The sequence below is a fragment of the Phoenix dactylifera genome, chromosome 12, assembly GCF_051530095.1.
Source record: "Phoenix dactylifera cultivar Ajwa chromosome 12, Ajwa_hap1_PhDact_Kaust_v1.1, whole genome shotgun sequence".
Taxonomy (NCBI): domain Eukaryota; kingdom Viridiplantae; phylum Streptophyta; class Magnoliopsida; order Arecales; family Arecaceae; genus Phoenix; species Phoenix dactylifera.
Genome location: NC_143201.1, coordinates 27,737,576 through 27,761,271, shown reverse-complemented (window position 1 = coordinate 27,761,271; position 23,696 = coordinate 27,737,576). Strand labels below are relative to the sequence as shown.

At 39.5% G+C, this 23,696-nt stretch overlaps 2 protein-coding genes and 1 long non-coding RNA gene across 7 annotated transcripts; 2 read left to right on the top strand and 1 right to left on the bottom strand.

Annotated features, from left to right (window-relative positions):
• Positions 1–48: 48 nt before the first annotated feature.
• On the top strand, positions 49–8,905 carry LOC113462928 (uncharacterized). 5 transcript variants are annotated; one of them, XR_015972480.2, is made up of 3 exons: positions 49–556; positions 2,237–8,305; positions 8,620–8,905. It is a non-coding gene; the product is annotated as an uncharacterized LOC113462928 (long non-coding RNA). The 5 variants fall into 5 exon arrangements; XR_015972481.2 differs by having other exon boundaries at positions 49–3,077; positions 4,719–8,305; XR_005513449.2 differs by having other exon boundaries at positions 49–4,999; positions 7,668–8,305.
• Positions 8,906–10,605: 1,700 nt separating this feature from the next.
• Positions 10,606–11,508, top strand: MT3 (metallothionein 3). The gene is made up of 3 exons (XM_088709494.1): positions 10,606–10,754; positions 10,937–10,984; positions 11,369–11,508. Exons 1-3 carry the CDS (start codon positions 10,708–10,710, stop codon positions 11,463–11,465), a joined length of 192 nt encoding a protein of 63 aa, XP_088565620.1. The 5' UTR covers positions 10,606–10,707; the 3' UTR covers positions 11,466–11,508.
• A 3,812-nt stretch (positions 11,509–15,320) lies between these two features.
• LOC148700525 (mannan endo-1,4-beta-mannosidase 2-like) lies at positions 15,321–18,367 on the bottom strand. Its single transcript, XM_088708862.1, has 3 exons — positions 18,164–18,367; positions 16,268–16,378; positions 15,321–15,787 (listed from the first exon to the last, which is right to left on the bottom strand). Exons 1-3 carry the CDS (start codon positions 18,365–18,367, stop codon positions 15,599–15,601), a joined length of 504 nt encoding a protein of 167 aa, XP_088564988.1. The 3' UTR covers positions 15,321–15,598.
• Between the last annotated feature and the right edge of the window lie 5,329 nt (positions 18,368–23,696).

Genomic DNA, 23,696 nt, shown 5'->3' with positions numbered 1-23,696 from the left:
ATTCCAGTCTCTTGCATGGGATTTCAGGGTCTGAGGGAGGGAGGGAGGGAGGGAGAGAGAGTATGATTTATGGAGGAGGGGACCAAGTATGGGCTGAGTGCGACGGCAGTGGAAGGCCGAGAAGCCCAGCTCTGTACACAGTTGCTCTGCCGTCAGACCGAGCAACTTTGGGCCGTGGACTGTAGCAATTAAAGATGATGAATTGCGGGCGAGTTTGATGTGATTCAGTTACTGGCCTTTTCTGCGCTCTCCCCAACCTTTCTTGAACCAAACCCTGGCGTTTGTTTCTCCTCCTCTTCAGTTACTGGCCTTTTCTGCGCTCTCCCCAACCTTTCTTGAACCAAACCCTGGCGTTTTTTTCTCCTCCTCCACCGCCACCTCCCGTGGCGGAGAGGTTAGGGTTCGGCCCCTCGTTAGCCACCGGCACAATGGAGGTGGCGAACGCGCCCACCCAGTAGCTCAGCCTCGCCAGCTTCGCCTACTGCTCCGCCGGCGATCTGCGGAAATGTTCTTGAATCCCGGCTCGAGCCACGTTGTCGCATTGATGGCGGATCTCGTAGTTCTCACACTTCGATATTCTTGCTGAAACTCGTCTTTTATTTTTCTTGTGACACATTTGATATCTGCGCTTATTTTATTGATATGTTGGATGATTTCAAGTTTCTTTTCAGTTCCTGATAGATTTCTTGTTTCTTGTGAAATATTCTTGTTCTTATATATTTTCTGATTTCGTTGCTAATCCTCTCTTTCCAGCTTTCTTTTCCTCGCCCCTTGGATTTTTTATTTCTTTTGAAAGATTTGATTTTTCATTTCTTTGGAAGGCTTGTTTCGCACACGAAAGAAAGAAGTTAGTACATTCGGACGGAATTGCTTCCGTGTCTTACTTCCTTTCTTTCTTCTCTGTACTGGATAATTTTCTTATCTCTTGTGAAAGATTTAATCTTGTGCTATTTTACCTGTGTATAATGATCTTGGTGTTGGAATGCTTCGGTAGTATTATGGTATTGTGGGTTGTTTGTTTCATTCTTCTTTTGTTTCTCTTTGCTTGATCGATTTCTTATTCTCCGGAAAGATTTGATCTTGTGCTGCTTGTCTTGCGTGTTCTGTGATTTCAATGTGGGAATGCTTGAATAGAATTATTGTACTGGGGTTTCTTTATTTCTTTCTTTCTTTGGTTCTTTTCTGTGGTTGATAGATTATTTATTTCTTCTGAAAGATTCAATCTTGTGCCGCCTTGCTTGTCTTTTTGGTGATTTCAACGTTGCAACATTTGAATACTATGTGTTTACTTTCTTGCTTCCTTTCTTTCTTTTTTGTGCTTAACAGATTTCTTATTTGTTATGGAAGATTTGATCTTTTGCTTTTTATTGATATATTTGGTGATTCGAATGTTGGAATTCTTGAATGGAATTGTTATATTGCAGTTTCTTTTTCTCTTTCTTTTCCCTGATTGCCAGGATACCCTTCTTCAAGAATCGTTAATGTCTTATGAATTATGAGGAACAGTAATTGTTTAGCCCTATTTTCATTTTATTTACTTTCAGTAATTTGGAGCATTTCTGTATTTGTATTTTTAATTGGTTAGGCCAATATGGGTTCGTAAAAGAAGGATTCTGATGTTATGGCATAAAAGATTGAACTAAATGGTGATTATTGAATGCAATAATATTTCTTCTTGAACATTCTCTTATGTATGTTTTGATTTGCTAGCAGTTTTCTCATTGTCGGTAATCTGTCCTCTTCCATAGGTAATCCTTAAGAAAGATTTTGGCTTTCTTCCGGCAACACAATGTCCATACTCATGTTTGATGTCTTCATACTTGATTCATTTATTAAATTAATTTTTGTGGCTCTTGATCTGCATTTCTTAGCCTGATTACTTCTTACCGACTATATGCATATATTTGTCTTGCCTGATAAATATAATATAAGCTTGCATTGCTTACTTTGGAGTTGGAATCCTACAGGCAGAAGAGTAGTAGAAATGGACAAGTGTGTTTTTCTATTGCTTGGATGTTTTTCTCAAAGTATTGCTTGGTTTAATTTGTATCTGCAATTGACCTGTGCCATTCAGGTTATGACAACAGGGCAGAGGGTGTTTTTTAATTTTTGTGGAACAAAATATCTTATGTGACTTGGAACTGTACATGTTTTAGTGTTGATTGACTTACTGTACTTTGTCATGATCTTGTTTATGCTTTGCTCGTTACTATCTGATACTATGCATTTTTTTCAGGTAGGGATATGAATTCAAATGCTATAGATCTCATTAGGAGCGGTCATGCAACTAAATCTTTGATGATTTTACTAGTAATCAAGTACATGACTCTCAAATAGCATGGAGAAAGTGAGGCTTAAATCATAAACAGATTAGACCTTTTTATTTATAAATAATTTTCATATTTTGGATGCAACTGCATGAATGAAGAATTATAGTGGAGTTGAGATAAAATGTGTGAGGACCCGTGCAGGCGTGTGTTTAGTCCCACATCGGTTATTCGCTATGTAGATCTTGGGTACTTATACAGGATCAAGGAATCCAAATAGTACCTTTCAGCTAGCCATTTTTAGGTAAGGTTTTGGGTTATTACAAATAGTATCAGAGCGAACCCAGCCCATAACTTATGTGGACTAGGGAACACTGCAACACAAATCTATTGAGACTGACCACGAGCCAATCGTGGTATTTGTGATTAGATTTGAATGAATTTGAACCCTTAGCCTGACGAGGACGTCAAGGCTTGAACGGGGGGAGGAGGGTATGTGAGGACCCGTGCGTGCGTGTGGTTAATCCCACGTCGGTTATTTGCTGGGTAGATCTTGGGTACTTATATAGGATCAAGGAACCCAAATAGTACATTTCGGCTAGCCATTTTTGGGTGAGGTCCTAGGTTGCTACAGAATGTGTTGTCAAAAATGCAGTTTCATTTGCCTTGAACTGACAAATAAGCAAGGATGATCTTGCTAAACCTTTAGATGAGGAGAGCACGAAGACTTACTGTGGATGACATTTTGCATGCCCTCAAAGAAATTGTCGCTGCTTTTGGTACATCCATGGATGATCCTGAACAATGCAGGTAAACCCAAGTTGCTAATCTCATCTTTTATTATGAAAAATACACCGGATAAATTCTTGCTGGTTTGACAACTCCTTTTCTTAAATAGTTTTTTAGCTCAGCAGTTGCTTCTCATAGTTTTCTTTACATCATATTCTATTTATCCTAGGAAGGCATTCTCTCTACAAATATGTAGTTTGAGCAGTCGGTACAGAAAACCTTGTGTGTACATTTTCTGTGACATGTTTTGGGGTCCGAATATAACACTAATCCCATGAAATTCTGATTTCTTTGGTTTTTGAGTTAGAGATTTGTGAGACTTGGACTAAGGCCTAAGGTTTGAATGCTAGGCCTTCAAGTGTAAACCTGGAACAAGGGTTTGATCTTTGAGCAATTACATTCTTCCATTTAAAATTCTTTTCCTAGGAATAGGAGGGAACTAACTATCTCATTATCAGCTTGACTTGTCCCTTGAGGAACTACAATTACAGAAAAGGAGACCAAAGGTGTGTATAGAAAAGAGGTCTGCTTATCATTGTTCACTTTTCTTATTCTCATCCACTTCTTAAAACAAAAATAAATAAAAATGAAGACTTTCCCCAACTATTTCTTCCAACCGCACCTCGCCTAGCTGCCCCCTTCTCATCCCCACTAGCATTCTTGCCTTGCTTTTGACTGCACGGCCTTCTTCCGGGTCGCTGATTATGACCACTTGATCATCTTTGCAGCTTAATTTTGCTTGATGTGAATTGAGAAACTAATAGAATAGCCATAAAATTAATTATCTCATTTACTTCTTGAAATTTAGTCCATATTATATATGTATGCTTTGTAAGCACCAATTTAGCAGTACATATTTAGCACTGGCACTGCATTACTGTAGGGAGTTATACATATTTAGCAGTACATTCCTAGTTCGTGCATTGAATAGGAATCAATTTTAAATGATGACAGTAATGCTACCTGTCATCCAGATCTTTCGAGTTGCACCATAATTATGTCAGATGTTAGGTTATATTGATGTTTCGTGGGAACTCTTAAAACATAAACCTTACTTTTAGGCTCTTGGGCACTTGCAGCTCGTCCTATACAGCAATTTGGCATGATTCCATTATTGGACAGGTGTGTGAATTTTTAGGTTTCAGTTCTAATAGAGGAATTAATCTACATCTATGAAAGCATGAAAGTTTGCTCGCTGACTATGGTTTTACAGTATATATTTAAATCTTGTATGATTACCCATACTGGCCCTTATCGTACAATGGCTCTGAACACACGTAATGCACATGAGAGAAGCAGGAGGATCTGCTGTAGTCTCAATCTGATTCAAGATTATTTTTTAATCTATATGTAGATTAATGTATGCACTCCCACTTTGTATTACTGCATGTAGTAATGATGATGTATTATTTACTGGAGTGACCTACCAGAAGTTGGAATAACGGTCAGTTGTCCAACTCCCCTAAAGCATTGACATTATCATATTAGTAAAGAAGATGCATATAATTGGTACGTGTGGTACATGTTCCTAGATTAAGAAAAATGAATTGATGATAGATGGATGTGATCCCATCGATCAGTGAAACCTTTAAATTTTTAATCCATGTGCATTAGTATATGCACCCCCAATTTTTGTTGTCACATTTTTTTTTCTTTTTTAAGAATTGGCCATACTTGTGAGGAGTTCAACTAGTGAAATGCGGGTTGATTTGTAATCCTTCGAATGTAATGGTGTGGGTGATGGTCCAATGCCCAGGTAGTCACCTTAAAATGTGCATCATAACTTAGGTGAGGTAAGATGTTCTCTGAGTAGTTGGTTGCATCAGCAATTTGTTTGTTGATATCAAGAATATTCTTGTTGGTCTAATACATTGTGTGATGTTTCAGATTCCAATCAAAAAGCTGTATATGCTTGTCAAAATGGCTCTAAGGAGATAAAGGAGGTAATTCAATAGCTATCCACTCTGGAAAGAGAAGATCAACATAAACCATTTCTATCAGTCTGCAGCTATAAATCATCGTGTGTATAGAAACAATTTGATCACTGTTTTTTTCCTTTTTCTTTTACTTTTTTCATTCTTTGGTTTTCTTTACCCCCTTTTGTTTCAACATTTAGCAGGAGTTTGATTATTATAAAACTATCTAATTTACTCCATTTTGTATTTTTCTTTGGGAAAGTTCAGTTTATATGTTAGTGTTGGCTACAAACAGGAGGTAGCCCTCCCCCAACATGCCATATTTCCTGACCCAAACAGAGCACCAGGATCACCTTCTACATCTATCCGCACTTGACCCTGCACAAACCACTGCAGGCCACATGTGCCATCGGGATACTTGAACCCACAACTTTTTGTATGTCAGCTGGACGTCAAACCCTAAACCCTAAACTCTAATCCATAATCCATGCTTGGTGCATCATGTGCACTTATAATGTGCATGAGAAAAGGCAAAGTAGGAATCAGTAATGGTATATCAAATACTGTCACTATTTTATTCTCCAGTTTAAAATAACTAGGCATTATAGATGCTGCTAGTTTTGCAGTATGCTGTAAACCACTCCATGCTAGAACTCCAACCACCGGTTAGCTTAGTGCAGGAGACTTCGTCTCTCCTTGCTGATATTTTTGAGACTGTAAAGATCTGAATTTGGGCCCGTCCTTGGGCCCAACGAACTGAAGTCGGCAATGGGTGCCGACTTCAATTTATTCATCATGGTCATCCCCACGATCACCACGCCGGCCGAACGGCCAGCGAAACCCCCGCACCCCTCTTCTCTCTCTCTCTCTCTCTTCGTTAAAGAGAGTTTAGGAACTCTCAGAGGAGCCCTCATCCCTCTAAAAAAATTTAAGCTTTCCCCTCTTCTTTTTCCCTTTTCTTGAGAGGATCGCCGGAGCCACCGTCGCCGCCGGAGCCGCCATCACCGCGGGGAATCTACTCGTCGACGACCGGAGGTGAGAAAGACAACCTATTTACTATTTTTTTTATGGATTTAAGGAGAGAGGAATGATGGTATGTCAATCGGTTTCACTTCCCCTGTTTCGGGGAAGTTTTTGTGAGTTTCGGCTGGCCGACGGTGGCCGGCCGGAGTCAATCCAGGCCGAAATGAGTTCGGCCGGAGGTGGACGAACGGGGGCCGGGCTTTCCAGCCCCGGTCTCTCTCTTCCCTCCCTTTCTTCCTCTCCTTCTTCTGTTCTTCTTCGCTTCCGCTGCTCGTGACAGCGGCGTGGCCGACGATGGCTAGCCGAGGGCCACGGTCGGCCGCCGAAGGCCGACCGGAACCACCAGCCACCCTCCCTTCTTCCTTTCTTCCCCTTCTTCTTCTTCTCTTTCTTCTTCTTCTCTTTCTTCTTCTTCTTCTCTTTCTTCTTCTTCTTCTTCCTTCTTCCAGAGCTTTTCTTGCTTTGATTTCCGTTCCTCATTGTGGATCAGACCCTGAATCGGTTGAGGCTATGAACCGGTCCCACCTATTCCTGGAATTGGGTTTGATCCGAGTCTGAGTGAATGGGTTTTGGTTATGGTCTGAATCTGAGTCAGAAATTTGGGTTAGTTTGATTTGAGTGTAATCTGGTTCGTTAAGATTTGATCTAATCTGGTCTAATCAGATCTGGTTTGGGTTGGGCTGGGGATCTATTTTTGGGCTGAGTTGGACCTGATTGGATCTGTAGGCTGGTTTGGTTTGGGCCCGAAATCTGATCTGGACCTGTAATCTGGTTTGGTTCAATTGGGCCTAATCTGTTTTGGGCCACAATTGGTTTTGGGTTTAAAGGATTCTGATTTTGGGGTTTTGGTTTACTTGTTCTTAGGGTCTATGTTTGATCTTGGGGGCCCATTCTTGGATCTATGAACTTAGGAGTTTAAGGGATTGGAAATAGTTTAATTATGTTTCTTAATTAATTAAATAATTAATGTTTATGTTTTAATAAGGGGTTCGTGATATCTGTGGCAGAGATTGTTAAGCTAGCCCAGGTAGGTGACCTATTGCTTTAAAGTAGAATTTTAACATGTATCTTGCATAGGTTGATGTTATAATTTATTATTGGCATTATGTGATAGAATTAGAATTAAATATTTAATTTTATAAACTGTTATGTGCTTTACTATTGGGAGTATGATCATGACTTTGATTTGGAAATTTACCATGTGGAAAGTTGATTTATTGATTTTTAAAACCGCGTGACTATAGTCTAGGCCCCGCCAATGGGATGATACATTGGCCCTGTCGACTTGTACTGAGGAACTAGTTCCGATACCGCGACCACCGGTGATAAAATAGTGGCGGCACAGGGGTGCGTTTTGCTCTTCGGAGCGGCTCGGTGGAGTGTGAGATTGGCACCAGGAGGTGCGGCACAGTGGTGCATTGGCTCAGTGGAGCGGCTCTGCGGAGAGTTGTATTGGCACTTCAGTGTAACCATGCCACTGGGTGATGTGGCCGTAGTCATGCGGTTGAGTTATTTTGAGTCTCGGATCGGGTTTACGGATTATCGTGTGGATTTTTGGATTCATGAGTTTTAGCTGCTTTTTATATGCATCATGACATGTTATATGATGACTTTATTGCATGATGTTGCCTACTGAGCTGTTAGCTCACTCCTACTATTTACATTTTTGCAGGTAATGACATGTGATTATAGGGATTACGGGATGGAGTGATCATGATGTATTTAGCTAGTAAATATTGACTTTTCTTTTGACATATGTATATGTGGACATTTGATATGAAAATTGAAATTTATTTTTATTTAGTTATTGATGGTTGATCTGATTTATCTGCCTTGTGTGCCTGCGGGGTTCGCCCTACAGGTGCGCGGCATCTGCTCGCGTCCTGGGCCCTGGGTTCGGAGCGTGACAGAGACCTTAGGATATGTGGTGGAGGGCTCTACCCCCTTCTGTAGCCTACTGCATAATGCATACAGTTCTCTTCTATCAAAAGTTTTTTCTTATTTTCATAAACAAAAAAATGGCACCACAGGTTTTTTTTTATTTGTTATCATATTTGATTCCCAGCATTATAACCAGCATTTTGGATTTCACCATCAAAATATGCTGTCGTATCAGTAGAACAATTACTCTCTGACATTTACCAGTAAATCCTTTTCTTAAATTTAATACTTCCACCAGTAAATCATCCGGTTTCTAAGTACAACTTTCTGCAGGTGCATGGAAATTGTCTGAGCCATCAGTTTTGCTTCGACATAAAGGTAACCTGAGCTTGAGAGGAGGCGGCACTTCTATTTTCTGTTACATAGAAGGTAACTTTTAGATCAAATAGCTTTTTTCTATTAATTTTGAATTATTTCCAAGAGAAATTTTAGGGAGTCTTGATCGTGCTCTGGTTCAGGCAGTCCATTGTTTGAGTTAATAAAGTTCAAGCCGACTGCTAGTTTATAAATTAAATCAAAAAAAAATCCCAATTGATGGTAGTGCGACTTCTTTTGAGATGCTAAAACTTTGAATATGATGCAAGCCATCATATGGGAATCTTTCTAAGGTGGAGAACATAGTATGCTCCATCAAATTATTTACTAGTTCTAAATTTATTTATTCCCCGTTTCTTTGCCTGTAGGTTTATCACTGCATCGGGCATGCCTCCCTGAGAAATTTGGCTTGCATTTCTATGTTAGATACCAGCTCTTATGTTGATTTGAGTGGTGTTACATTACAATGCTGCAGAGTGCTTGTTGTAAGCTTAGATCCCATGGCCTGTAGTCTGCTCTGACTCACAAATGTAAGTCAAGGGACCAAAATTTAAACCAATGAGCCGAGGCATCAACTTCAACAGTATCAATGATGGGAAATACACTGCTCACAGATTCTGATTGAGATTGAAAGAGAATATATCTTGTTGTCAACTTTCTTTGTATTTACTCAGCCTAACAAGCACTACAATAAATAATGAATGGAAGAGAGAATCTGGGGTGTTGCAGCTCTAATCTTTAAGGTCAGACTCGCACTGAAGGCGTGAAGCGGACGCAAGAAAGTGGCTGGAAACGGCCGTTGGCGGTGTGATCCGGAATTATATACGGATAAAAAGAGAATCGAGGAGTTCTTTGAGAATGATATGAAAGGTGAGCAAGGACAGGTAATTTGTACGCATGGCAAAAGATCTACGTTCTATATAGGTATGCCATGTACATGCATGGAAGAATGGATAACTGTCTTGGCCACGTATGAGGGAGGCCTCCCTATTGTTGCCTCTAAGTAGATTTATGTGAGCTATACCGTGTTTTTTTGGTATAATGGCTGCTTATACTATCCTAGTATGAGTGCAGCCCACAGAGTCGAGAGAAAGAAGATGATGTAAAGATGGAGGAGCGGCTACAAAGCATGTCCAGAGAATCTCTCCAGAGCAGTGAGCTTTAATGAGCTTTAATGTTTCGACTTATCTCGGATGCATGCCATGTGCTCTAAAGGAGCTTCAATGCCACTCCAAAGTGGGGCGGCTGCTCATGCTTCATCAAACACATTTAACCTTTATCCCTTGGGGCCGCTGGCAGCAAGTAATGCGCAAATTAGTGTTCATATTTTAATAATCACAAACTACCTGCGTGGGCGTGATAGCCAGGGCATCATCTTACCTCTAAAAGCCATGAACATTATAAAAAGACAATGAAGAAGTTCCACTACGCAAGGTATTAATTTCTTATGTAGTGGAATGCTGCAAATCCACAAGAAAGAGCTTGACCTACGAAACCCCTGGAGGAAACTAATGTTGATATTGATTTGTACATCCTACATGCATACCCATGCTGACATCTAAAACTATAATCATTTAAAGAACATCATATGGTGTAGTAAGGTCTTATGAAATATTATCCTACTTCTATGAGTCTGAATTAATCTGTAGCATCTTATTGGAGAATTAAGTTTTTTGGATGCTTTCAGAACATTTTGTACTTGGAAACTAGATAACATGTACGAGCAGCCAACAACTGTTAATATGGTTGGTTGATCGAGAACAAATTTTAGAAATTTTGGATGCTTTGTATGCTCAGCTGGAAAAACCTTAATTGTAAATAGGGAAAAACCAAAACCAGCAAACTTCGAATAAGGAACTTTAATCCTGTAAAAAAATCAACTCTAGCAAATTACAAAAGTAAAATATAGGAAAAAAATAAAACGGGAATAAGATCTTCTCGACTGTATAGAATACCAGCTAATGCAGCGATCCATAAGATAAGATGGATTGGGATACACCCAGCCATTCTGATGAGCTCAGAAGTTTTCATTCATTTAATCTATTCATAGGTCGACGGGGCATCCCATTGGAGCATCACCTTTCATGGTGTACATGCGAATCCATGGCCCTTGCGAGAGTATTTGTGCGTTAAGCAAAGGAGAGAGAGAAAAGAAAAAAAGAAAAAAAAAGTGGAGGATTTGACATCAGTGGCTTATAGTCCTCCTACCAAAAAAGAAAAAAAAAACTTTAGCAAAAAAGAGAGAAAAAAAACAAAAAAAAAAACTTCAACCCGCCATTATTGAGATTCCATTTGGATGGCTCCCTCGACGCGTGTGCCCGTGACTGTGGCTTTTCTCATCCTTGAAACAGCCTATAAATATGGGCGGAAGCCAAGCCTCTTTCCTCGCAGCCAGACCCAGCAAACCTTCTCTCAAGTCAGTTGCCATCTTCTCTCCATTTTATTAGCGACGCACCATGTCGACCTGCGGCAACTGCGACTGCGCTGACAAGAGCCAGTGCGTGTAAGTAGTCTCTCACCATGGAAGCCCTACCTAACGCATAGCATAGCGGTCGCAGGTCCCTTTAAAATCACTAAAGTGAAGGAGGGGGGGGGGGGGGACAAAAGTTCTCGTGTTAGCTTCTGTTTATAGATTTTCTCATAAGAAAAGTGCACTAAGCTAACGAATCTATTTGGTGACTGCAGGAAGAAGGGAAATGGCTATGGCATCGTGATCACCGAGACTGAAAAGAGGTATTAATCAGTTCTAATAACTAAATAATACATCTGCAAAAAAAATCCGACATTCTGTGCTCATCAGTGCATGATGTGCTCGTGTTGTGTGTACATACGTATGCATGTTTATGTATATTAGTAAAGATATTAATGAAAAAAAGACAGTACTCAAATTTGGCTCGACATATGTAGTTATTCCATGGGCCTTGGATGGTGAATATGGTTTAAGAACTCTACGGATTGTCATGAAAAGGCCCAAATCTTTTCACCGTTCAGCCTCAAGTCATGATGCACATAAACCTGTTCTAAAGATTTTAGTTTTTTTTTTTCCTCTCTTTGGTAGCTCTGGAGATTTTAGTTCAGGGCAAATCCTAATGTATTGGACTGTGTCATTTGTTGCAGCTACTTCGAGGAAGTCGTTGAGGTCGCAGCAGCTACGGAGCCTGACTGCAAGTGCGGTTCCAACTGCACCTGCGCTGGTTGCAACTGTGGCAAATGAAAGCCTATCTGCTAAAATTATTACTATGTAAGCAAGGGAATGAAAAATGAAGCAAGTTATCTAGGGTTTGGTTGTGGAGGAGTGTCATTCTATGTAGTGGTGATGTAAGTCTGGGAGTAAGCTAATGTCCAACTATCTCAGCTAAGTAATGTCTCCTCCCTATCATGTTTAATGGACTTATATTAAAAATAAGATCTGGCTTTGGTTTGAGTAGTCATTTTTATGTTTTTTTTTGAGTAAAATAATGTGAAGTTGTGGTGCTGCTTGTTTAACCTTGCATGCTACAAGAACAACTAAATCTAAATGAAGTAGTAGGTGCAAACTGAGCTCCGTCCAAAAATTTCACCTCTCGCATTTGGGAGGAAATCCTATCTATCTATCTATCTATCTATATATAATTATTGGTAAGATCAAATCCACTGCATTTGAACTGGTCCAAGTTGATGCTCCTGGTCTAACTAATAATTTGAGAAAAAGAGAGTCAAATATGCGGCGCACAATTTTCAGACGTATGCCCTTGGCTCTTTAATTTGCGTGTTGCTTTTACTGGTGGATCAAAAGCATGCAGCAAGCCCACGTCCCAATGCTACATGTACAGCATCACCGGTTAGTATATACTTTTGGTAGGATGTTAGCCAAGGAGTTAATTTTCATTATGTTAAAATCAAGGAACAAATCTAATTTCAGCTTTCTTATGGCATTGTAATAACATAATCACATCTTGGAATCAATTTTTGGGCACTTGAACTTGGGACATGCAGCACATATGGTTGAAAGAAGAGGAAGGTAATTAGATGAGTGCAATAAGGTTTGGAGAGAGAATGCTAAAACGTCGTGCCAAAGGAACCGGTTGAGCTTTCATCTAATTAACATAATTGCATCAGATTGCAAATAATTCAATGTTAAAACCATTGTGAGGATGCTACTTAGATTTGAATCTTTTAAACCCTACAAAAGCTATAAGATCATGGAGATCAACTTATGAAAAGGCATCTATCTATCTATGTGAGCTAGCATGCAGTATATTGATATTGTGAAGACCCGTAAAAGCGTATGTTTAGTCCTACATCAGTTATTTACTGGATAGATTTTGGGTACTTATACAAGATCAAGAAATCCAAATAATACCTTCTAGGTAGTCATTTTAGGTGAAGTCCTGGATTGTTACAAATAGTATCAGAGAGAATGTGTGTAAGAAAATATAAAATATATAAATAAACCTATCACATCTTATCAACTTAAGCTTTTGAGATAAGTGGTGATTTCAATAGATATACATAAAAAATTAATAGCAATATTTGTCTTTTAACCAAAAAATAGTTATTATCTTCTACATGCAAACTGTATTTAGAGGTAAATATTATTCCGTCGATATAACTATTTTTTAATTTTTTGTTAATAAAGGTATCCCTGAAAATTTTATTAAAATAATAAAAAATAAGAAGAATAAATAAAGATAGGGGGTGAGGAAGAGAGAGAGTGAGAGGGACGCAAAACTATTCCATCGCTCCAAAGATAAAAAAGGTACGGATAGAGATTCCTCATGGGATGGTTTGTTTTCTTGAAGCGTGCGGCGCATAGGCTTGCTCATTTCCCCGTGCGAGAGACCTATAAATAGGGTGCCAACCCCAGTTCCTTCCACCAACGCAGCCAATTCGCTCGAACCACTTCCCCATTTTGATGCATGTTGTAAAACTAACGCAATACTGCAAGCCATGTTTATCTCCTCCTTGTTGTAGGTCTAGTTAAAATCTATTTTTTTACCGGCTAAAAAAATCTATTAGTGTTTACTTGTTTGAAACCCAAACATTGTTTTGGAAATTGGAAGCTATGGAAACTCACTAGCATGATGTGACAAACCACTAACACATTCACAGGACTTCAGTAATGCGAGTATATCGATATTCTGACTTTATCCGACAATGAGCGCTGGATGGATAATTTCGCCATGTCCCACCCATGTTCGCTCACCTTATATTTTGACATGGTGCCTTCAATCACATACAGAGATCCTTCCAATCATTTAAGAGATAAAAGTTTAACAGGCTTACTTACTAATCACTATTTTTTATTAAAAAAATTATTCTTTCTTTAATTTTTTTGCAAATTTTTCATAAATAATTTATGTAAACATTTTTTTTAATAAAGGCTGAATGGCTTTGCCTCCCTCTTCATCAAAAAAACAAAAAAAAAAACAAAACTGGTGCTTTCAGTCATGCCCTGCTGTGGCTTGCATCACTAGTTTCGCAGTTGATGCTTCATTTAATTTCAATTAATGATGGCTAAATTATAGAGTTTCTAAACATCATCTTCTTGTTGCTGCTGTTGTTTTCGATCTCAGGAAGAAGGGAAACAGCTACGGAGTCGCGACCGTTGAGACCAAGAAGAGGTATTATTTGAATTTCGCTTTTATGGCAACTCGCACTCAGCCATGACCATTTGTCCATTCGTCCATGTTTACTGTTTAACACTGCTCATGCATGTTATGAGGCCTATGATGCCCAAAGAGACATGGAGCCCAACAAGCTGCATTAGCTCTTGACGTATTCTTTTCTGGGAATGCCCATTTAGCTAAACAACCTCTCATGAACATAAACTGAAAAAAAAAATAAAGAAAAAAAATGTTGTTAAGATCAAATCCTAATGCTTTGGATTGATATTATTTGCTGCAGCTACCTGGGGGAAGTCATGGAGGAAGCAGCAGCTACCGAGCCTGACTGCAAGTGCAGCTCCAACTGCTCCTGCTCGGGTTGCAACTGCAGCAAATAAAAGCCTATATTTGGAAAAAGAATTAATAATGCTCTAAGTCTTGACATAATGTGAGTATGTGGTGGTGATGTAAGTCCTGGGTTAAGCCAATGCTTGCCTTGCTCATCTAATAATATCTATCACCTATCCTGTTCAATGGACTTATATTAATATAATTTGGCTTTAGTTTAAAACCATCTGCGCCTACTGTTTAAGCTCTCGTGCTATAATGCAGATAAATGCCTACTTGTCCAAGTAGAAGCTCTCCTTCTTGACTGCCAGAATATTTGAAAATTCCTTGTGTCGTTCATGGTGGAAGGAAATTTCATACAAACCGGTGGCTCCAAACCTACGTAGCGAATGATTCATATATTGAATTCACTGTGGATTTTATCAAGAATTCTGAAAGTTTATCTAAATATTAGAAGATTGTAATTTTCATCGTTATAACATAGTGAGATTTTTTTTTCTCAAAAACTTTAATTCACGATAGCTTAGGCCCTTGCCAAATCATTCTTATCACAGCCATCTCAGATTTTTGTTGCAATATGTCCTCACCATGTCAACTAGTTCGCAATTAATCTCTCTCTCTCTCTCTCTCTCTCTCTCTCTCTCTCTCTCTCTCAATGAAAACTATAATATGTTTCGCTGTGATGATACTCATTCTTTAGGATAGATGATAAGCATTGTGAACTAAATGAGTGAGACAAGGGCCTAAGCTATCTCTACTCCAGTCATAATAATTGCTTGGACCACTGCAACAATTCAGCAGACAAGTGGTAGAAATCATACGCCAACTCACATAATTTTTTCATGACAAATTTTGAAACTAGATTCTATTGGAAGACATCATAATAGTTTAAAGTCCACTAGTTTTCCATTCTGTTTTACTCTTTGCATCATAAGCCAATATCAGTGGTCTGCGAAGTTCGCAGAAGTTCATGTGTAACAACAGTGCATGAGATATGATACGCTCAGTGTTCTGCAAAAGTATCAACTTTACACTTCAGCATGAGACTTTGAAAAGAGAGCACAAACAAATATAGAATTACCATGGCAAGTGAATACATGAAAGTAGAATGTCTCTCCTTTCATTTTCAAATGAAAGTATGTTACTGTACTCTCCACTTCAAGAGGATAAGAGCGAAGTCAAAAGAACAATATCCAAAGGAATAAATTCACAAGACTGTTTGCTCTCCAATGAGCAAATATCTTCTTTTTTTTTTTGATGAAACCCCATTGAGCAAATATCAGATCATAGACGCATCTTTCACCAAAAGAAAGGTCTAAATGAAAAGTAGAGGAAAACAAATGATGTTCCAGTTATATGATCTCCTTTAGCATATTCCTTTGGAACTTCTTCTCGACAAGTGATGCCGGTGGCACTAAGCCATTTGCCGACATGACTGCTCCTTTATCAGCCTATCAATTGATGGCCTCTCCACGGGGATGATTCCAAAATCATCACTGTATTCTTCCATGCCCGGGACCAAGAACTGCCAGCTGCCCGCAGCCCCATTATTCCTTGCAGACTTACAGAATGCATCTCGGTGTGAGTGATCAAAGTTCTTGTTCTTGTTTGAGAGCCGAATTCAGTGAACAAGACAGGCTTTTTTTAGCTCTCTATCCCCGTCTTCAATGTGAGAGAGGTCACCCATTTGGCAATGTACTCCAAAGTTTTCATCAAGTTCTGCTTCCAATAATTTGCAAAAGAACACATTTTTTCTAGCCTCAAATTCTGATGAGAATAAATGAGCCCCAGCATTCAAAACCTCCCATCAATGATCCAAATACTAAGTTTCAGTATTTCATTCAGTCAAGTTCTTTTCCTGGTTCCATCAAAAAAAAAAGAGAAAAGTTTCATTGCTTAGCAAATTCACTAACGCAGACTACTTAGGCCTATCAATAAAAAAACACAAAGAAGAAAAATATTCATGAATTTTGTTGGTTAGCATTAGTTGCAATAATAAGGACGGAGGCAAAAGTCCATGGCTGAGATCTAGAGTTACCGATGAAATATGATCTACAGTACAGTATCATTCTCCTAGCTTCGCAATCAGCTTCTCTGGAGGGCTTGTGGGACCATAAAAACCTTTAAATCCAACTGTCAGAAGGTGCTTCTCTTCAACTGATTTCACATATTCTGCCATTTCTTTGATCCAATCCTGCAGTTCTTCAAAACCAGTTAATCAATGAAACCTTGTAATGCAACACTATCTAGTGTTTCGTCAGCCTTGATTTTGTATGAAGGAGCGACACAAAGTGACTAAATTATGAAAATAGTCAAATTGTCACTGGATAGTTACCTAAAACCGCAAAGTAACTGCAGTCCAGAAAACTTATAAAGAAAATACACGGTGCTCTGTTTAAATTTTGCACCTATTATTAGATATGCAAGTTACTGATTACTTATGTATGCACAAATGCACTGATAGAAAGGTAAATTCCATAGTTATTGGCAGCAGCTTCCTATTATGCTTTGGCCAATTATGAATTACTGAAATGGAGAATACAGCTTTGTGAACATTAAATCGAATGCAAAGACCTATTCATGCAGAGCTCAATCTTTACTAGAAGCTGACAGTAAAATAATATGTACAAAAATGGAAGATGAGTTAGATCTCCCTTTTTTTCCTGATACAGCAACACAAGATCATGTACATCTAGATGTGAGTTGACTAGGCTTACTACAATGTATTTCTTGACAAAAATTCAACTTCGATGATGGTCATAGGTAATGGCTGTAACAACTCAGGGCCTTACCCAAAATGGCCAGCCGGAAGATAATATTTGGGTTCTTTGATCTTGTATAAATACTCAAGATCTATCCAACAAATAACTGATGTAGGACTAAACACACGTCCGCACAGATCCTCACATACTCTCCCATTCAAGCCTTGATGTTCTCGTTATGTTAAGGGTTCAAATTCATTCAAATCTATTCAAACACCACGATCGGCCTGTGGTTAGCTCTAATAGATCCGTGCTGCAGTGTCCTTTAGTCTACATAGATTATGGATCATGTTCTCTTTAATACTATTTGTAACAACTTAGGACCTTACTCAAAATGACTAGCCGAAAGGTATTATTTAGGTTCCTTGATCCTGTATAAGTATCCAAGATCTACCCAGCAAATAACCAATATAGGACTAAACACACGCCCGCACAGGTTCTCACACTGGCCTCTTTGAAGGTTAAGTTTTCCCATGTTCGTTATATTAAAAAAAAAATACATTTGGCCAGCCAAAACTCTTTTCCGCCTTCAATTGAAGGATATATATTTGACTAATAGAATCAACGATGACCCAATTAAACTAATAGAATCAAAGCACTGCTCAGTCTTCCATGATTACAAATTTGAGTTAAAAAAACACACGAAATATCAAGAATCGACAAAAACAGAATTAAATCAATACTATCAAAGTACTACTAAGTCGCCACCAAGGTAGTAGCCTGGTGGTAAGGGGGCGATAATTCCGCCCAAGTTGCCCGGGTTCGAAACGCGCGGGCGACGATTAAATTAGGGGACCGGATGCCCCACGCCCGGCTGGCTTGTTGGCGGTTATGCTTTCCTTCCACTTGTACCAAGGTGGCGCTGGGGTGACGTACCCACACGTGAGGCGGTGAACCCAGTGGGGTGAGCCCACGGGTCGGTGAAGGCACGCGAAAACCTGCGACCTGTATCGAACATTCCCTGGTGAAAGGGGGGCCCAGTAATGGGGCTGCTACGCGGGTGGGCTGGTCCCTCCCCCTCCCCTCCTATCTTTTTACCAAAAAAAAAAAAAAAAGTACTACTAAGTCTCGTAACATGATCAACTGGCCAAACCGAGGCATCAAGATAATGGATACAACTCTAAGATTACGCCTTTGAGTTAAAGAAACGACTACAAACAATGAAGCGAGAGCACAAGGGACGGAAAAGGAGAGACGAGAAGGGCCAAAGATTGAACCTTTGCGGAGGCGAAAACAGGGCGAGAAGAAGGCAGCAGCCGAGACGAAGTACATGAGCAAACATCCCAATTTCTCTCCTTAAAAGACTCCTCTGGATTCGCCGGAAGAAGCCGTCCTCCGTCTCTTGCGACCCCGAGAGGGACGCCCTCGGATGGCATCGGACGGCGAGCGGCGGCGCCGTCGATCTCCGAGCGAAGCGCCATTGGCCCCAACATCATCTCTCCCTTACTCTCTTCCCCCGGCCGCCCGTGTATAGAGGGCGGATGAATTCCAGGGAATTGGAGTTCGTTGTGGGTTATTGAAGAGCGGAGGGAGGAAGATCGGAGGAAGTTTTGAGGGCGGCGACGACGGCGGTGAAACAACGGAGACTCGGCAAATGATTTGTGGGATTTTATTAGAGCGGGACTGACCATGCTCAAATTGCAAGAAGTTGCACTCACATCAAGTAATAACGTAGAGGGCAAAATTAGATTTTTAATTTTATGGGAAACACAATTCTTGGCTTGGATGCGAGAATCATCAAGGTTTGTATAGTTTTCACTTTGGTACCTTCCACTCCTCAAAAATTAGAAACAAGTATATTTTCTGTATTTATTTTTATTAATGTTTTTTAGTAATTATATTTATTTCATCTCTGCTTTGAGGTGCTTTAATATTTTTTTAACTATATTTGGTTGAACTAGATTCTTGGGGTGAGAGAGTAGGTCAAGGGTAAGTATAATCTAGCATAATATATGTATTTAGATAGATAATTTAATATATTTAAATTTTTTAAGTAAATTAATATACTTGAACATATATCTCTTTTTACATTGGGGAAGAAGCCGACAAGAGAACAAGAACCACCGCATAGAAAGAAGGGGAAGGTAGAAAGCATGTAGGAATAGGTCTTTCGACCATACTAAAGGAGATAATTAGTCAAACCTAAGTTAATTTTGACCATATCTACACTAAAATTAAGTTAACATTGTAAGACAATCCAAAATATGACCCTCCACCGGACTTCGACTTCAACGATAGGCTTGAAAATAGTCGAGTTTGGATTAAGTCGTTATATATATTAGGCATTTGCTAGGCTATCATAGGTCATTCTTTTTTCTTTTTTTGAAAAACAAAAAATTTAGAAATGTTTTAACTCGAATCATGGACAACTAAGCTCACCTTATATGATAACTTAACAGACTTCATTTCCAAGAGAGAGAGAGAGAGTGTGAGAGAGGTAGGAACATGAAATACATGTATAGCACCACCAAAGCTTAAAATTAATAAGTAAACGACAGGAGAAGAGAGAGGGAGAGAAAGAGGTAGGAACATAAAATTCATGTATATCACCACCAAAGCTTGAAATTAATAAGTAAACGACAGGAGAAGAGAGGGGGATAGAAAAAGACTGAAGAACGTGACAAACATTTCTGAGCCTTGTTTTACTAGTACTGCTTATCTAGGTCTAGACAAAGTTGGAGCTTGGGTGATCAGCAGAGCAAAATGGTACTTGTGGGTTTTTTTTTTTTTTCCAATGACATTTATCCTTTGTTTAACCTGATTTATTGCCGTGCCAAGAAGATTGTTTGGCGGAAAAACAAAAAGAAAGTTAGTCGGTGTGTTTTATTCAGTTTGTTTAACTTTTTTTTGAAGGAAATCAGATTATTTAACTTGATCTATCTCACTTAGGGGGAAACAAAGAGAGAGAAGCTTCACAAAAAACTGGTTAAACAAGTGTTCTTCGTTCAGATTACATTGTATAAACTTTGTTATAATAAAAAATAACATCTGGGGCTCTTGGTCGGCACGAGTCTTTTACTGTTCAGACCAGGTTCAGCATGTTAATTTCATTTGTGGGCATATTTTATTATTGGCTTTCTTCACATTGAGTCTGAACTAATGTTCGATTTACATGAGACATTCACCGACCGCTAGCATCGGGCACATGATATCGTCGAAACCTTAAGACATCGAATCCTAGGACCTTCAAGCCTTCAAGAAACTAATAATTAGAGGATATAAGAGTTATTTTAAGTTCCCTGGTAACTAACAATGGACCTAAACCAATCGCTTGATGGGTCAGCTTTGGCATAATATGAGTCTTAATGTCTCAGGATCTTGATTATGATACTTTTGTTTCAACTCTAATTGTATTCATTTCTTTATGATAGGGTTATAGGCTCATTCAAGCCATACGCACCTATCATTAGTCTTGGTTTTTAGTTTTGGGTCATGCACAACCCATACATCTAAGATTTGGAAATGAGGAGCACCAAGCTTGCCAGACTCACTCGAACACTTTAAGATGAGGAGTACCTTAGAAAAGAAGTGAAGCATTGGATCGTACATTAGGAGACTCACCACAAGACAAGGCAATCTAATCTGTATACAGGCACATAAAGATAAGCACCTCGATTTGATATAGATGAAGTTCTAAGATGTTCCAATAATTTTTAAGGGCTCATTTGGTTCACAGAAAGTATAAGAATATGATTTATAAAAAATAGATTTTTGAAAAGAGAATACATGAAAAAGTATTTTTGGCATGTTTGGTTAACAATGGAAAAGTGACAGATTTTTAGAATGCTTATGTTTGGTTGACTATCCACTTTTCTGTAAAAATTATGTGTAATTCCTATTATACCCTTAATAAAAATTAGGTTTTTAATGCCTCTTTAATGATAAAGGACTTTTTTGGGAGAAAAAAATTAAAATGAAGTGATTTACGGCACAGTAAAGTAACTTTTTCATATTTTTTATGGAAAAAATTTTTCAATGAAACATGGAAATCATATTTCTACGGAAATACAACTTTTCCATTTCTCTGCTTTGGAAACTTCAATCTCATTAACTGTGAAATACAGTCAACTACACTTGTTTTTAAACATATTCTATTACAAACCCACGTGGCCTGACAGTGGCCTCATGCTAGATCTAGATATCGCGTGCATTTGGAGGATTCAAAATGACGTGGAATCAAATAAGAGCAGATTCCCGGCTTTAGGTAGAAACCAATGAGAATGGTGTTTCTTTTTTGAAAGATTGTTGAGGCTTGTCGGCTTGGGCTACTAGAATGGTTGTATGTATTAATTTTGGAGGAGATCGGTTATTAAATCTATGACGTTCCAAGACTTTTCATTCATTACTATATGATGGAGACTGATTGCTACTCTACTTAATTATGAGGTGACATATTTTCCCGAGACTGACAGTGCTGCTACTTCGAAGGGGATATATAAAACTAATTTATGAATTATTATGTTAGATTTTTTTTGATTTTTTATATATTTTATTTTTTGATTCTATTTTTTTTTCTAGATTGGTATGAATAAAATCCGATTTTTTACCTGCCAAAAAAAAAAAAGGCCATTAGAATGGCGATACATGTCAGCCCGTTCCGGCTTAGCTTTGTACAGATATTTGATAGTGGAAATCGACTTGTAACTTCTAACTTTAAAGTCATCCAAATTAAAGAGAGAAAATATTGGGCAACATCGTAAGGACCAATGGGAGATGCACTGGGGGCAGCCATCAGTGTCCATGAAAAGTCCTCGGGTTTAAGCAACTCCATGCAATTTTCTTTGCGTATTAATACCAATTCTCATTAATCGATCCCCTTGCATCGTGTGGAGAGAATTTCTGCATGCACACACTGAGCATCCCAGTATATAGCACTACTTCTAGCATTAGAAATCAAAGCTGGCGAGATCCAAAGTCACCTAAACCCACCAGGATATGACGTTTGAAAATTATTTTTACTTCTAACATCCCACTGCCCGCACTGCGTTGCCTTCTGCCACCCTTGCAAACCACAGAAGGGAAGATGACAAACGCATTGCACCCACGAAGTATGATTGATGACCTCGAGAGACGAGAAAGCATCCAAGGGAGAAAAAAAATGTTGATCTTGAAGTCTTCAAGGTAATAAAGGCGTCCAAAGTTCAGCAGCAGCAGCAGCCAAGTACGCTTTATGATGTTTTAGATAACAAATGCAACCAGTGGGGGTGGAAAGTGGAATGAGACAACTGCCTGCCTCCGCGTCCAAATGCCATACAGATAAGAGGGGCATCCTTCCTGTTTCCTCCATCTTTAAAAACAACGCATGCTTCCATGCATGCGTTTGGCTTTTGGTTGAGGTCAAAGCGAAGGAAACTATTGCATGGCACGTGAACTTGGGGATAAAAGACAAAAGGGACTGCAGGCGAATCTACCCATGCCTCTCGAGAGGATATCTAAGAAGTAATACATCACTTTCCCTTTCAGGAGGAAGGTGAGGGGTAGGACACTCTGAAAGCTTAGGCGAGGTATAGAAATATATATATGTAGGAACTTATAGCTCCACAAATAAAAAGGAAACAAGTTTCAAATCGAAGACAGTGGAAAATTTGAGATTTCCCATGGTTGTTTATGGATTTTTGAAGTATTCCTTGAAGATTTGTATTAGTTTCTTGGATGAAACCTCGACCACCAGTGGATTTTTTACATCAACTAATTTAAACTAAAGCTTTTCAAGCTTCCTAATGGTGGCCAAAGAGAGGACTGAGTATCTTATCTAGTCTTATTATATGACGAGAACTATGTTTTTTTTTTTCTGAAAAATTATAAAAGCTATGTTATTGTTTGAAATCTTGAATTCATACAAGCAACAACAGAGTCCAATCCATCATTTTTGATTTTAGCGTTTATTTAAAGGGAATAAGGGAAAGGAAGGATTTGGATTTAATAGCTAGCAAAAGTAGCTCTGAAATTACCGACTATATTTAGAGACATGCATGCATCTCAAGCCTGATCTTCATACATTTCCACTAGCTTTATGATGCATGAACTTATAGTCTCACTAGCTGTATGCCACCTACTTCAAGTGACAAAAAAAGAGGAGATTAATATTAATATAATATACAAATATGCTTCTCCCATTAACTGCATTCGTTGAATTTTATATGTAATTATAAGAATCTACATGGTAGTTCTATATACACCCCCCCTATTGCTCGGACACCCCCCAAAAACCAAAAATAAAATACCCAAACTAACCTTTAGTGTAATTACCATATTGCCCTTGAAATTTTCTCAGTACACCTCCCCTTCCTCCTTCCTCCTCCTCCCCATCCCTCACCTCCCCCCCCTCCTCCCCTCCACCTCTCCCTCCACCTCCCCGTCCTCCTCCTCCGCCTCCCCCCTCCTCCTCCGCCACCTCCTCTCACTCCTCTTCCCCCACCTCCCCGTCCTCCTTCCTCCTCCTCCCCATCCCCCACCTCCCCGTCCTCCTTCCTCCTCCTCCCCATCCCCCACCTCCCCCCCTCCTCCCCTCCACCTCCCCGTCCTCCCCCTCCACCTCCCCCTCCACCTCCCCGTCCTCCTCCTCCGCCTCCCCCCTCCTCCTCCGCCACCTCCTCTCACTCCTCTTCCCCCACCTCCCCGTCCTCCTTCCTCCTCCTCCCCATCCCCCACCTCCCCCTCCGCCTCCCCCCGCCTCCCCGTCCTCCTCCTCCGCCTCCCCCCTCCTCCTCCGCCGGCGAGGTGCTCGTTGCTCGGGAGATGGCTGGGGGG